This window comes from Asterias amurensis, chromosome 3 (assembly GCF_032118995.1).
Source record: "Asterias amurensis chromosome 3, ASM3211899v1".
NCBI classification, from domain to species: Eukaryota; Metazoa; Echinodermata; class Asteroidea; order Forcipulatida; family Asteriidae; genus Asterias; species Asterias amurensis.
In genome coordinates, this window is record NC_092650.1 from 8,627,641 (window position 1) to 8,643,242 (window position 15,602).

Genomic DNA, 15,602 nt, shown 5'->3' on the forward strand with positions numbered 1-15,602 from the left:
CTTCAAAATTGATTGATGGATTGTCTATTTATAATTTTTTTTAAGTGTATTTACAGCAACAAAAAATTGACAGAAATAAGCCAATACATTTGAAAATTCAAGTTTATTGTGACATCGAAAAACAAAGCCCTTAAAAAAATCATAAAAACCCAAGCCCAACACTAAATCTCAACACAAACGTTAGCTTTTCTTTGTTTTGCAACCACTTTAAATAATAATTCTGCACTTTTATAGCTTGATATATGACACTCACACAATGGAAGACTTTGGTATACAAAGCCTGAATAATAACTGATATTGCCATCATTTTTTTCTTAATCGCTAGATCCGCACAAAAGCTTTAATGAAAAATATAACACAAAATGAGTGAAAACTTTAAAGTAGGCTATAGTTCATTCGGTCATATTTTGAAAAAAGCAGGAGAACAAACTGCACAGTTAAATAACAACTTGCTAATTTTTCTGAGGGAAGAAGATATTTATATCAATCAATGAATGCCCTGCAAATTTCAATTTAATATCGTTGAGGAAAAGAGTTGTGGTCAACTTGTCGTCCTACAGATTTTTCTCCAACTGTGTATGACCCCAAATGTGCTCTGATCGGAACTTGAACCTAGACCAGAGACCACAGTATTCTGCAGTATAACTGAACAATGAATTTAGCATTCATGTATATAGTGGTTATATTTGGTTTGTCAACATTTTCTACCGAAGGAAAAAAGCTTGCCATGTGCGTGAATATTATAACTCCCTTTTCTACACATCATCAACTACCAAAATCAAAATTTCAGAAATTGTAATTCTGATAAAAAACATTTTCTAAACATCCCCTCCTCCAATCACTTCATAGATTTCTTTTTATAAAATAAAAATTACTCTTTTTGGCACTTTTGAAAATGGAAGGTTCCATTAAAAACAAAGTTTTGATAAATTTGATTTTTGAATTGGCGGCTATCATCTGCATTAGTTCATCATTAAAGTACAGTGGCATACCCTTCAACACCCTTAGCAACAGTACTGTCGCTGCATGGCCATAATAACCATCAATTCAATTCGACCCAGTTCTCAATGCTAATTAAAGGGAAGGGACTCGTTTGGTAATTACTCAAAACAAAAACTGACTTGGTAACGAGCATTGGAGAGCTGTTGATAGTTTAAAACATTGTGCGAAACGACTTCCTCTGAACCTCCATGATCTGAATTATAACAAAGATCTTGAAATGTAGATAATTTCTCACTAAAACAATAAAAGAGTCTAGCTAAAACACTTTTATTCCTATTTGAAAGCACACAAATTTGTCCAACAAGGGTGTTTTTTCTTTCATCATTTTCTCCGGACTCGATGATCAATTGAGCTCAAATTTTCACAGGGTTGTTATTTTATGCATGTTGAAATACACCAAGTGAGAACACTGGTCTTTGACAATTACCAATGTACCTTCCCTTTAATTTAGCAGTTTCGATTTATAGATTTCCATTAAATAGTTTATTTAAATAAAAACTGAATTGTAGATTCACCAGAAAAAAACAACAACAATGTGTTTATTCTTTAATTTATCAGTTTTCAGAATTAAATGTAAAGATTTCTAGTGGGCCTATTGGTGTTTTTTAATAGCTTCATACTTCTTAGAAGCAAATAATCGCCCTGACCCAGAAAATGTCCTTCAATGAATAAGTGTTCACAAGCTTACTGTTTGCATGATCAAGTGACAAATATTCATGCTCATTCCAGACTAACTTCTCAATGAAACATTCAATACCACCCACTAATGGATGTACCCTGTATCTGTGAATTACAGATCTAACACTTTGTTTTAATGTGTCAGAATAGAGTATAACTATTATAATGACTTTGACCGATAGCTTTCTCTTCAAAAGTGAGGAGTGACATGATCTATCTGTAGCCACAACCGAAGCCATTATTTTAAGACACAGTCACAGACCTGCCAAACTGGTCGTTTTGAGTACCACATGCGCAGCAGCAAACCAAAAGCCCTGTGCACAGCGGCATAACCCACATTGTACTGTTGTTGGCACAATGCTAACAGTCAGTCAGAAAAAACTTTGGACCACTTCATTTTAGATGAACTATTATTCACACAAAATACATACTACTTCATACAAAGAAATTTTTGTATCATGATTTTATATTAAACAGTGTGTTACTCTTAAAGGGGTTGTTGACGTGGCCTTTTCTGACTTTTTGTACTTGATGACTCCATCATGTGACGTTTAAAGTCTGAAAATAAAGTAAAAATATCTAACCAGTTGACTGTTGGCACTGTATGTTCCAAATACCTAGATCATGCTAAACTCAAGAGGGAAAAAGTTGTAAAATCTTTTTTTTTAAGTATCAATTTTTTTTGGTCAGGGGTTTCCCTTTGGGCGGTGAGCCCATTTTGACAGATTTGAGTCATAGACCCTTTTCAAAACAACACCTTTGGCTTCAGCTCTGTCTTCCTGTTTGATGAAGCCCGGTAGGCCCCTACTGAGAGAGTATGTTTTCAAACAAAGGAGTGGGCACCTCAGCCTGTGCCAAAACACTGGTTTTATAACAGGCCATAATGCTTTCATAAATGCCTACTTCCCTGAAGTTCAATAAATAACCATAGAGATGAAAATCAAGACACAGAAATCTCGTAAAAGAAGACCTAACTGATTCCCTTGAATGATGAATTGAACTAGATAGGAAGTACTTTGAATGCACCTTTGTGTATCTTCATACAGATCTAGATGTTTTACAGTTTTGAGTTCTTTCCACTCACATTTTAAAGAAATAAGTGTTTCCCTAATACGAACTATGGCAGCAAGGTGATATCTATAATGAAGGACACTGAACCCTGCAGCAGTTTAAAGACAGATAATAAGAGCAGAAGTAACAATGATTCAACCCTGACTTCATCTTACATACTGTCAAATATTGGGTTGTCATGGTTGTTATCGTTCATAGAAAATAAACTTTTCTGATAAAAATATAAAATAATATCCATTAAATTAGAGTAAGGCACTGAGTTAGATTTATACAAAAATACAAACACAGCTATCACACACATTATTGTCTTTAAGGTGCATGCAAATATAATGACTGAGACTTAAAACACTTTACTTTACTGAAGGCACTAGTCGCCTTTGGTAATCGCCAAAGACCAGTTCTCTCATTGGTGTATCCAAACAAATGTAAAAAATATAATACAAATTGAAGATTTTGACTCAATTAGTCATTGAAGTTCCAAGAGAACAAAAGTGTGTGCTTTTTCAGATTCCTAATAAATAAATGGCTTCAGACCTGAAGTCTTTTATTATTGAGTCAGAAATTACCTCTTTCTCAAAAACTATGTTACTTCAGTTGGAGATATTTCTCACAATGTTATACACTATCAACAGCTCTCAATTGCTCATTACCAAGTTGGTTTTTGTGCTAGCAATTATTATTATTTTGAGTTATTACCAATTGTGTCCAATGCTTTGAGGCGATACCGGTTCTACACCATTGGTCTGTGTTACAGTCAAACATGCAACTCTACAAATATTCAAGAAGTATAATTACCACTGACAGTTTCAGTTTAGGTCAGGCTAGTTTAGGTTACTCTATTTGTAAGAAAATATAACATCTAACATCTTAACGATTCCTATTTGTATATTATAAGCATTGAACATTATTTTCTTGATGTCTTGATTTTCCAATAAGAGGAAGACAAGTGGTTAAAGTCGTTTGAAAAGGAATACAAATTTATGAGTGAGTCGATGTCACCTGGTTTTGACGGCTTGAGTCAAAGTAAATAATGACGAGGTAGAGGATTCTGACTGGATGTAATAGACTCAAAGGTAAAATGCTGAAATGCTGAAATGCTTCAAACCACTGACCACTTACAAACTATAAATCCAGTAAACTTTCAAATGTTTGCAATGATGTATCATCCCTTTGACATTCCTGAATGAATAAACCTTTAAATTTTATTTGACATCTTATTTTATGGTGGATGGCTACCTTTTTGAGACTTTCTTTTGTTTAGATTTGAGCTTTGCAGACTTGATTCTCATGTGTTTTGGATTCATTTTAGCTGCACTTGTACTGATTGGATCATCTGTAAGTGAGTGTCTCCTCTGAGAAGTAAAACTCTTTCCTGGTAGCATTGAATTGCGCCCTCGTGGCTTGGACCTTGAGCTCCCTGGGGCTGTCTTGGGTCTTGCTGGTTTGTCCCCACCGGCATCAGGTGTTGAAGATAGCTCTAGCTGAGCCATCTGATCTGAAACACTTCTGGCTTCTGATGATATTGACTTTGATTTACCAGACCGTTGTTTTGCACTGCTAAAGGTTGCAAATGCTGATTTAGGACGACCTAGAATGACTGTGTTATTGTTGATTGTTGACTTCCGGGATGAAGTCCTGCTATTACAACTCTTACATGATTTGGGTCGTGGTGGAGGAATGTTCACTTCCTCATCTCGTGGTTGCCTTATGTGTAGGTGATAACCAAACTCAGTACAAGAGCCCTGACAGTATTCTTGTTTACAATGGTGGCAACCTCCATGTGCTAGAGAGTCTTGTTTTGTTTCACAGGTACCTGAGCAGAGTGGCTGCAGACAGGCTGGGGAACAATTCTTACTCTGTCTGGGTCGCGCTAAAGCACTCTGTGCCCGCTCAGTAGGAACTGAAGCAGCTGTGTTCCAACCCTTCCTGATCTGCATGGCTGACATTACTCTCTTGGGTGTAGCAACTCGTACACCTCTCTCCAATTCAGCACTGGCAATCTGCAGTCTCTCCATCTCAATTAACCTATCGATAAGTTGTGCCTCAATGCCATCAGGGACCGTCCTGACAGCATGTCTCCAGTCCTCTTTGAGTAAACTTAACTCCAACAAGTCAAAATAACAGTAGGGTTCACTCAGTGGCTCAGGGTAAGGCTCCTGCTTCTTCTTCCCAGCACTGGAGCTGCGGTGTTGGAACCGACCCCGGATGTCATGAATATCCATATCCTCTGCAGGAAGGTCAAAGTCTGGTGGTGGTCTTACCCTGTAATGACGTGGCATCTCACTCTCTTCATCATCTGTATCACTTTGATCTTCTCCAACTTCAAGGATTTCAGGCTTTGCTTCATTTGCAATGATATCAAAAGGACCGAGTTGAGATTGATCTAAGGTTCTCTGTTTCCCATCGCTGAGGGCACCGATCATTTTTGGAGTGAGTTGGTCAAACTCACTGGTAGCTCTACCGTAGAGGGCTGTGGTAGAATGGGGTCTTTGCGGAAGGCTGCTTTGTCTTTGATTTGATGTCAAGGAATGAGAGTGGGGTCGCCTGGAATTAAAAAGGGAGAAATGTAAAGTAAAAACTAGATGAGTAAGGTAAAGACATAACAGTATTATCATTTGAAAGTACACTTAGCATTTGTATGAAAGTCAGCATAATCAGAGGTAAGAATTCATATTAAAGCAAACGAAAAATATCAACTTATCGTGTTGTTCTTTTCTATACAAAGTAAATAAAATTCACTGATCACTCATGCTAAAAACTTACAAAAAGAAGGTAAAGATTACAGGTACAACATCTTTTTAATCCAAGATCAATTTTATATCAAATATAAATGTATTGTCATCATTTGTCTACTACGACTAACAAACAACTACTAAACCCAAGCTCTGACTGCTAAAAGCAGTTGTGATAATTTGTTTCTCTAATCAACTTTATATTTTCTGACAATTGGTTCTGCTAAAGTTCGGCTAACTTGAATTCTCAATGGGTAACCTGAAGAATAAGTAGCCGACATTTGGATTGAATTTTGTAAGGTCCAAAGGACTAACCTCTCACAAATTGGAAGGCTAATTCCTGTGCAATCTAATTATTTTCAACCCTTTACAAAAGTGAGCAGTGCTCACCCAATCATGAATTATGTTCTGATTATTTTGTGTCAAATGAAAGTTGAGTCCATAAGCTATCCATACATATAAACCTTTTCCCCCAGAATCAAACATTTTTTTATCGGCAGCCATTTCAAAAGTGTATAGTTTTTATCTGAATTGATTTGCAAATGAAATTAATATCTGACCTTCTGTTTGCCCTTTGAACTGATGTGCATTGAGGAGCCATGTCATCTGTAGCTGGTTCCCTGCTAATTCTAGGAGATTGATGGGGTAGGCTGGCAGCCAGTTGGGTAGCTCGTATCACTGGACTAACATTCCCATCCATGTGATAGCTCTGTGGATTAAAAAAAGGGACAGAATGTCAAACTATTAAATCTTTGTAGTAACCACTGCTAAAATATAGGATTCAAACTGCCTCTAGCAACAACTTAATCTCAGTGGTCTACAGTTGGTTAGACACTGCTCTGGTATTGCAAAGGTCATGGGTTCAATTCCCACTAGAGCAGTATGCCTGTGATTTATTTTCACAGAACTCGGGACTGTACATGTACTTAGAAATACAGTGCTAACACACATTGGTGTACGGGTAAATTTTGTCAAAAATATAATTAACATTGGTAGTGGAGAGGTTAATTTACTTTTGAACATTTGTAGAAAGAAAACCCAGCTGATCAGCAAATTGTGGGTTCAAATCCCGATCTTGATACTTGCGCTCTTTAAGCAAGACACCTAACCATTATTTCTTCATTCTTAGGATGGAGCAAAAAGTCGTATAGGTCCCATCTGTTTTTGTAATGTACATAAAAGAACCCAGTGCACTTATCGTATAGAAAATTAAGGGGGTTTTGCCTCAGTGTTTCTGGCATGGTCCGGCATCAATATGCGCCACCTCACCTTGTACTCTTTTAAACATGTTGTATTAAGGTTGTAATCTCATGAAATCAATTGTCATAACTCCTTAAAATTTGATAAACAGGCAACAGGAAGTTATTTATGACAGACATGGCGCATTACAAATGTTCACTATTATTAGGGGAATAATGTATCACAGGTTTTAAAAAATCTGTTTATACCCTCTAGTTTTTTTTTAATGCAAGTTCACCCCAAACACGGCTAAAAGCCACTCTTGCATGGTATGTATGGGGCTTCGAGAAGAAACATTATTTAAAGTGGAAAGAACTCAGGAAAGCTGAAGGTAGGAATTGATATTCCTCTTCAAACAGTCGCATATGTAGGATGGAGGGAAACATGCACCAGGCAAGGAGTTCCAAAGAGATGGAATAAAGCTGTTGGAATGACTCTTTGTTCTTCATCTCAGCAGACACAGAGTGTATGGCTGAGAAGAAGCAGAAAGTCTGGTTTCTCACTTAAAAACTCAAAAGAAACACACCATCCCACCAACTTGTAGGTCACATTTTACTGAAAACAACTTTAAAAGTTTTGTGACTTGTTGGATTTTGTGCACTATTGCTGTTGCTGAAACCAAAGTGAAATAAAATCAACTACGTTCTTTGAGGTTGTAATGTTATTTGCTCACTCCCAGTATTGTAGTGGGTAGGAACTGGTATAAATCCATAATCATTGATTTTTCAGATGATACAAAAACCAAAATTTGGTAATCACTCAGTAATCTTGTAGTTTGTCATTGAACATCATGTCAACATCATGTAAAACTCATGTTAAGGAATAATCAAGCAAACATTCCTGAATGGTAACTCTTATGACAAAGGGCATTAATAGACAGGGTGGACCTACCTTGAATCCATTATTGTGGAACTTGCTTATCTGTGCATTCACCTCTTGGACCTGTTGTGAAAGCTTTCTGAATGTATCCTACAGATTCAAAAATATCAGAAGAAAACAAATTATTCTAAAAGGCGTTTCATCAAAGCAAACAAATTGTATGTCAATTTGTGAAAAGGTTGTATTATATCTTACATGAAAATACTTTTTTTTCTCTAAACACTGTATCTTGAAACGTACATGTGTTTTGTGTAAAATCAGGGGCATTTAAGCTAGTGATTACAGTGCGTACTTTTGTTTAAGGAGATACAACATTTTTGCACAGAATCAATTGTTGCAACTGCACTGCTACCTGCCACAGCAGACAACAGTTAAAACAAAAATGCTGAACCTTTCTTTTTTTAATGGTTTTGGGGGTTGAACAAAGAATTGACTAGAGTGGGATTCGAACCAACGATCTCCGGGTTCAACATGCCGGCGATTTTCTTTTACCATAGAGTATGAGCGATCTAGCCCTATGTTGGCAGTGTCCCTATTTTGTCAATATCTTTGTTCGCGGGTGCCAGTCAGAAGCCATACAACCGTTAACTACTGTGAAGCTAGAGATCACACCCAAATTCTTTTTGTCAAACTATAATCAGGACAAAATTGTTGGGTTTAATGTTCATCCAGGAAATAAAGAAATAAAATCATTTTGGAGTTACTCACCTGGGTTATTTTGTATAGAGTTAAATCTGGAGAGAAAAAAAACACAAAAGAAAAAAAAATCACTACAAAAATGTGTGTACATTGCATGCACATCAATAACAAATACTAGTAAAATCTACAAACACTAATTTGAAAAGTTCAAGTGTTTGACAGGCAGCAGCTAATGGAAATTCAAACACTTCTGTAACATGTTCACTTTTTTTCACATAGTAGAAAAGAAAGTTAGGTAAAATTTATATTGTGTCCCGAGGTTTCAACCCTTGCTGAGTCTTTCTCGAGGGGCTAGTAAGTGACAAAACAAAACACGTCATTTAGGATTTGAGAAAGACTCTTCAAGGGTCAAAAGCTAATTCTACCTTCAGAAATTATATATACCCTTGTTTTCTTCTTGGAGTTACCTATGAGTTCCCCCTTAAAAATGCTACAAAGAACCCCTTCCATGCATAATAATAGTAATAACTTATTTATATGCATGCACATAAACAACATTGAATGCCAAAGCGCACCACCACAGATAGCAAAGTTCACTTGCTTTGTCAACCAATGATGTCCAATATAATTTGAATTTTTCTCAAAGAGAGCTACTTCCTACCATTGCTATTGCTTCCACAGTCTTCCTGGTAATTCGTCCACGTTTTCCACTTGTAAGTTCCCTAGAGAAAATAAAGACACACACTTTGTCAAACATTTTCCATTAACATAAATCTAAACACTGGACAAACCTGAAGCACATGAGGGTTTAGGAAGTATAATTTAGTGTCTAATTCAGCCAGATACTAGCAATAAATCACCAAAGTCTTGTTTGATGGAACAAAACTTTGACTGGATAGTCAGAATGTGGGCAGGTTGAAATCTCAATCACAGTTTATAATTGCTTTTCTTCTCACAGTAGTTAGGTACCTGTGGCAATTAGAGTGATGGTTCTTGTAATGGAATGATGTTGCCTTTGTAACAAAGCAACATCAATTTGGCAGCACGTCACCTGCCTTATCCTCAGGGAGCCATGATAGTTAAAGGAATTAAGAACACGTACGTAATTTGCCAGATGACAGGGGTCATTATGTTAACGTGCCTTGAGTATTAGACTTGTCAGGTACTACTACATTACAGTAGTATATTGTTCAAATCTCTGTTCACCTGGCATCACCAGTCAGTTTCCTTCATTCTGACTGCTCAATCTACTTGTTGGCTTTTGATCCAACCCGATTGAAACTAGTAACCTCCGGCATCCTAAGGTATTTTCTGCTAGGGACACTACACTCTATACAGGAAGTTTTACCATTTATATATGTTAGCGGCACTGTACAATTACTCAAAATACATATTTGCATAAAACCTTACTTGGTATTGAGCAACGGAAAGCTGTTGACAGTCAGTATAAAACATTGTGAGAACTGACTCCCTCTGAAGTAACATAGTTTTTAAGAAAGAGGTAATTTCTCACTAAAATAATAAAAGACTTCTGGCCAAAAGCCTTTTGTTCCTATCTGAAAGCACACTATTTTGTACAACAAGGGTGTTTTTCTTTCATCATTTTCTTGCAACTTCAATGACCAATTGAGTCCAAATTTTCACAGGCTTGTTGTTTTATGCATGTTGTTGGAACACACCAAGTAAAATAATTGGTCTCTTGACAATTATCGACAGTGTTCATTGCCTTTAAAACATAATCTATATTAAACTATAAAAAATAACAGCTGAACAAGTTTTGAGAAGTGTACCCTTTCTTAGTATCAAAAGTTTTGTTCTTCTATTCAGCTGTGTAAAAACAATCCCTACAAAACCATTGTGATCATGGTGTATACAATGACTACTAACCTCATCTAGACCAGCATGCCTAGATGGAGTCATAGCCATCTGTTGGGAAGCAACCCTGGGAGACTTCCGACCCTGTAAGGCCAATATGCTTTTACCATGGCAACCCTGCTGCTCACTACTGCCGTACTTCTGTTGATGAATACGGCTGCTGCTGACGGAGCTGTTCTTAGTCCTTCTTGGAGAGCGTGCAGTCATTTTCCTGAATACAAAAGACAGTACAATTGCATTGAATGAAGTCATCATTTTTTCTAGATAAAACAATATCTTTATCTAAAACAATATCTGTATCTCTCATCAGTGTGAGCTTTCTAGATGTGACAATAACCAAGTCTCCTAATGGCCTTGTCACAGATGTTTACAGTAAACCCACCGACACCCACCAGTACCTTCTCTCCAATAGCTGTCACCCTAGTCACTGTAAGAAGGCAATTGCTTACAGTCAGGCCTTACGTATCAGGCGTATCTGTTCCACAGATACCCTGTACAAGAGGCGCTCATCAGAGCTAAGGAAACACCTTGTATCTAGGGGACACAGCGAACGTAGGGTCCAACTTGCTATCAACAGGGCTTTCAAGGTACCTCGTCATACTCTGTTGACTAACACGGGAGCTAAAAAAGCTCCGACCAATAGAGTTGCTTTGGTCACCACTTTCCACCCCAAACTACCCAAACTTCCCTCAATTCTCAATAATAACATGCCTATACTTCACTCCTCCAGCAGGTTACACTCAGCAATCCCTAAGGTTCCCATGGTTGCATTCCGCCGCCCTAAGAACCTTGGTGACATACTAGTCAGGGCCAAACTTCCCCCAGGTACAGTCCAAACACAACCCCCGACAGATATACTGGGCTGTCACAAATGTACCCGTTCCAAATGCAGAACGTGTCTGCACATTAAGCCCTCACTTAAGGTGAAGAGCCATACCACTGGCTCTTCATACAACATCAAGACCAACTCTGAATGAAGCACGTCTAATGTAGTCTATGTCATATCATGTAAGAGATGTGGGCTACAATATGTGGGAGAGACTAAGACCAAACTTAGTCTTCGCTTTGTGAATCATGTCTCTTCCATAAAGACTAAGAAACCGTACCCAGTCTCTATCAACTTCAACAGCCCCAATCATAGTGTCACTGATGTTGAACTTTTTGTGATTGAAGCTTGCAATGGTGATGACACACACCGCAAGAATAGAGAATCACACTGGATTCACCAACTCAAGACAGTCAAACCCTTTGGACTTAACATCGACACTGGTATTAAATAACTTCTCATTACCCTCCACTTCACTTTTGCCTAATAACTTATATGTTGTATATATTCTGTACATAAAGTAAAAATTATTCTAGTTTTAAGTTTTTTTAAATTCATCACTGTAACTATCTGATGTAAGTAACCCCCCCTTTTTTCCACAGGTCCCTCATACCTATTTTTCAAATCAACATACCTTTAAACTAGCTATTCTTATTGATTGACCATTGTTAGTTGCATCATGATGCAACTTGCTCTCTAATCCTACCCTTTCATGTCTCCCTGCATTGTTGTCGAACAATACTTTCACACTTTTATGGTCCAGTAACCCATCCTTTCATCCTAAACATCCTTTGTCCTCGCCACTTCACTCCTATTGGTTCATAGCCACCTATTTTGTCTCTGAAATAGAAACTTTGATTGGCTGTTATTTTCCCGCTTCTTTCTGGATCCTTTCCTTAATCCCTTTCCCCTCTCTTTTTCTATAAATGGATATGTATTTGTTTGTACTTGTTTTATGCCTCTGAAGAAGGTCCGAATTGGATTGTAAGCTAAGGCCATCTACCCTATTCATTATTTATCTACATATTGATAGATATTTGAAATTCTGTAAAAAATAGTTTTCAATTTGAAAATAAGTAAGACAACCTACATTTTCAAAACATAATAACCAGAGCCCACAAAATGGAAAAGAGACATTTGATGTGGAAGAAAAATAATTTTAGAAACCAAAATTAGTGTAAAACGTTATTTGATAAAACAAGTTTGACTAGTATTATAACTGTCTTTACTGTGATGTAAAATAGAAAATAAAGTAAAACTACTTGGAACATTCTTGTTCACTGTTTGAGTATTTGACTTACCCCTGCAATCCCCTGTGATGTTGTTTATTGGGATCTGGTGCTGGCCAACTCTGACTATACACACTGCTTAGAAGATTCATGACTAATCACAGTATGTGGTGGTACATCATAGTTTACGTCTGTCTATCCTGTCCATCTGTCTAGAAGAGAAACAAAACCCTGATTTTTATAACAACCAGCTTATTCAATTTGGTTTTAAAGCCAGTGGACACTTTCGGTAAACAGTATTGTCCAAGGCCCACACTTCGTGTATCACAACCTATATATAAAATAACAAACCTGTGATAATTTAGACTCAATCGGTCATCGGGGTCGGGAGAAAATAACAGGAAAACCTATCTTGTTTCCGCACGTTTCGCCGTGTCATGACATGTGTTTACTATAAATCCGTAATTCTCGATGTCGAGAATTGATAATTGTTTTAATGTTTTCTCAAAAAGTAAAGCATTTCATGGAATAATATTTCAAGAGAAGTCTTTTACCATTACCTTCTGTAAACCCTGTAAGTTATTTGTAAATCTGTGAACTTTTAGTGTTCTGTTCCGAAAGTGTACATGTATAATGGCTTTAACTAAGGGAATAAAAGGATAGCGACGACTTCTTACACCGTCGTTTTGGTCGTTTAAAGCTGGCAGGGTCAAATTGCCATGTGATAAAGCGCACGGCAATGACCCTGCAAGGTTTTAAACGGATGTTTACAAACGAGTCACTACTCTTTTATTCCCATTCACAAATGCCCTTTTGTTAAAAAATTTAACTACAATAACAGACACTTTCACTGTTGAAAATTTGAGGTTTGAAATAATTTTTTCAAAAACTTTGTGAGTCTGTTGTATGTGGGTTGTGTGTATGCAGGCGCGCTTAGAAAAAGATTACGCGCACGCGCTTAGAAGTAGATGATGCGCTGTTACTAATAGCTATGAATTGCTTTCCGTGTGATAATCTTGGGCTAACTACTAATAAAATAAAAATAAAAAGTGAGAATAATTACTGGATTTCAAATCTTATTCCCCCCCCCCTTTTTTCTTTTCTAATATTTATAATAACGCGTATAAATAAACAGTGATAATTGAATCAACAAGCTGATGATTAAATTTTAATATTAATAAAAATATTGATATGAGGGTTAAAAAATAAAAATCTCCAAAAATATTAGAAAATGATATAAGGCACATGGCTCTTTAAGCCTTTGTGTTTTTTTCCAGAATGCTCAGCAAAAAATTCAGTCACGTGATTTGATCATCATGAATTGTGAATTGAAATAGTGTTATAATGAAACTTTTTCAGTGAGCAAATATTTTTATATGGCCTCGACATTATGACATATTTTTGTACCTTGTAGAAATGCCTAAAAATACCATCCTTTTTACATTTACAAGTGCAAATAACCAGTGGAGCCTTACGTGTTTCTAAGTTTTGGACAAGGGAGAGGAAACTCTTTGCTTGGCAAATAAAACCACACAATTTTTTATCTAGGGACTGTTTACTTCTAGAAACTACAAGGCTCCCCCTGTAAGCTCACAGGGGAGCCTTATACTAAGTTTCTAGAAGTAGGGACTGTTTACATCGCGCACAGAGAGGTAAAAGATTTGCCACGATTTTAGGAATACCTTGAAAATAGGACCTTCTACCTACGATATATTAACATTTCCACATAAATCCAAGAATTGTGAAAGTAAAAGCTGGACAAGTTGTCGACGAGGGGGGTTGTCGACGACAAAGCCTGTCTGTCTTTTCAAGTTTCATTCAGTTCCCGTCAATTCAATTAAATTCTTCAATCAAAACAAGAATCATATTTTAGGGCCTATATTATGAATTGACAATTTGCACATGTTGATCACACTACTTCCCTAGCCCACCTTGTTGAGCTGTTAATGGCTCCGTTTTCAACATCGGTCTCATACACTGACCTAAAGAGATCAGTGGTCTCATCACCGTCGTGACAGTGATGAGACCGATGTTAAAAGCGGAGCTCAACATGAACAAGGTGGGCTAACTACTTACCGTTCATGCCGTTACGCTTCATTCAATCAACTTTAAATCCCGCAGGAAAAAAACAGTCAACCTGTTTAACATAGTACAGATTGAAGAAATTACCAATCACACAAAGTACTAACTAGCAATTAGTTCATTGATCATCATTGTGCTCTTGATAAAATACCTACAAAAACGATGTCAAATTAATTGGCGTTCTTCGTTGCCTGGGCGCTAATTGGCATTAGTCTGGAGAACGAACGTGAAGTCAAGCACGCGAAGTAACCCTTGGGTCGGAAACTAGGTAGTAACAAGCGCCACCAAGTGCTGGAGTGGCATGCATCTCTCCTGCACCGCCGGTTGTCTGTATTGAGTGGGAGACTACGTTGTTGTTAGCCCAGTAACCGGGTAGACTTTATTCAAGTCCTGTTCTCGCGCGAGAGGTCCCGAAGCATGCCAATGGAGCATGCCCGCATCACAAAAAGTCTGACCCAAATGGGGGAGGGTTACACTAAAACTTTAGAATATAAAATATGCCAACAACCTTGAATATTCATTAAAAGGTGAAAATAAATAAACTACTGGTATCCTGGTGTCATGTGTTTTCAGTAGGATATCAGGAAAATTGTTCACAATCAAAAACTAATTTTTTATTTTTTCAAATCATCTATCAAATTTTTTAACAATAACACTTTCACTTCATGGTGTGTTGAAATTTTTAAAGTTTTGGTTTTACGTTGCGAGAGACAGTCCGCCATCAACAGTGCTTATGCATGCACGACATTGGAGCAACGTCATATGTTTTCACACCTTTCATTGGTATTTTATTGAATATTCAGAAGCTAGTATGGCGGGCAAAGTAAATCAAAAATATTATTCAATTAGTACTTAACAAATTTAATTACATTTTTGTCCTAAGGCATTATGGCTACTATATTAGAATCCAGAGATATCATAAGGCGTGAAAGTAAAACACCCCACCCCCCTTGATGCACTCACACTTCATAACAATCCGTTTTCCCCCATTTCAGACCAGTAATGTTTGGTTTCAGGAGATAAGAAACCAATCTATGATATTTTCTCTTAAATGTAGACTTAATATTTATTACGCTTATCGGAATTTATAACAGTTATGAAGTAAATAAATAAAAAAAATTGTTGTCATTTTCACTTAAAATATTTTAATATTTTCCCCACATTTGCGCACCATAGAATCCCAAATAGTAACCACCACACGTGATCCATCTAGTGACTAAAGCAGAATGAAACTCAATCTAGCAGATAGTAATTTTGTTTTGAACTTTCGAGGTTGGATGATGTCTCTTTGACTCATTTGAATGTTAGCATAATAATGCACTAGTGATTAGTACCAAAAATCAATCATTT

General features: G+C 36.9%; 1 protein-coding gene across 4 annotated transcripts; it reads right to left on the reverse strand.

The window, feature by feature from the left end:
* Positions 1-132: 132 nt before the first annotated feature.
* LOC139935385 (uncharacterized) lies at positions 133-14,443 on the reverse strand. Of its 4 annotated transcripts, none has more exons than XM_071929945.1 (8): positions 14,247-14,443; positions 12,243-12,378; positions 10,128-10,326; positions 8,902-8,962; positions 8,310-8,335; positions 7,614-7,691; positions 6,044-6,192; positions 133-5,295 (listed from the first exon to the last, which is right to left on the reverse strand). In XM_071929945.1, the coding sequence occupies exons 2-8, from the start codon at positions 12,320-12,322 to the stop codon at positions 3,984-3,986; spliced, it is 1,905 nt and encodes a 634-aa protein (XP_071786046.1). In that variant the 5' UTR covers positions 12,323-12,378; positions 14,247-14,443; the 3' UTR covers positions 133-3,983. The 4 variants fall into 4 exon arrangements, with proteins under 4 accessions (XP_071786046.1, XP_071786045.1, XP_071786048.1 ...); XM_071929944.1 differs by having other exon boundaries at positions 12,243-12,382; XM_071929947.1 differs by having other exon boundaries at positions 12,243-12,382; positions 14,404-14,428.
* Between the last annotated feature and the right edge of the window lie 1,159 nt (positions 14,444-15,602).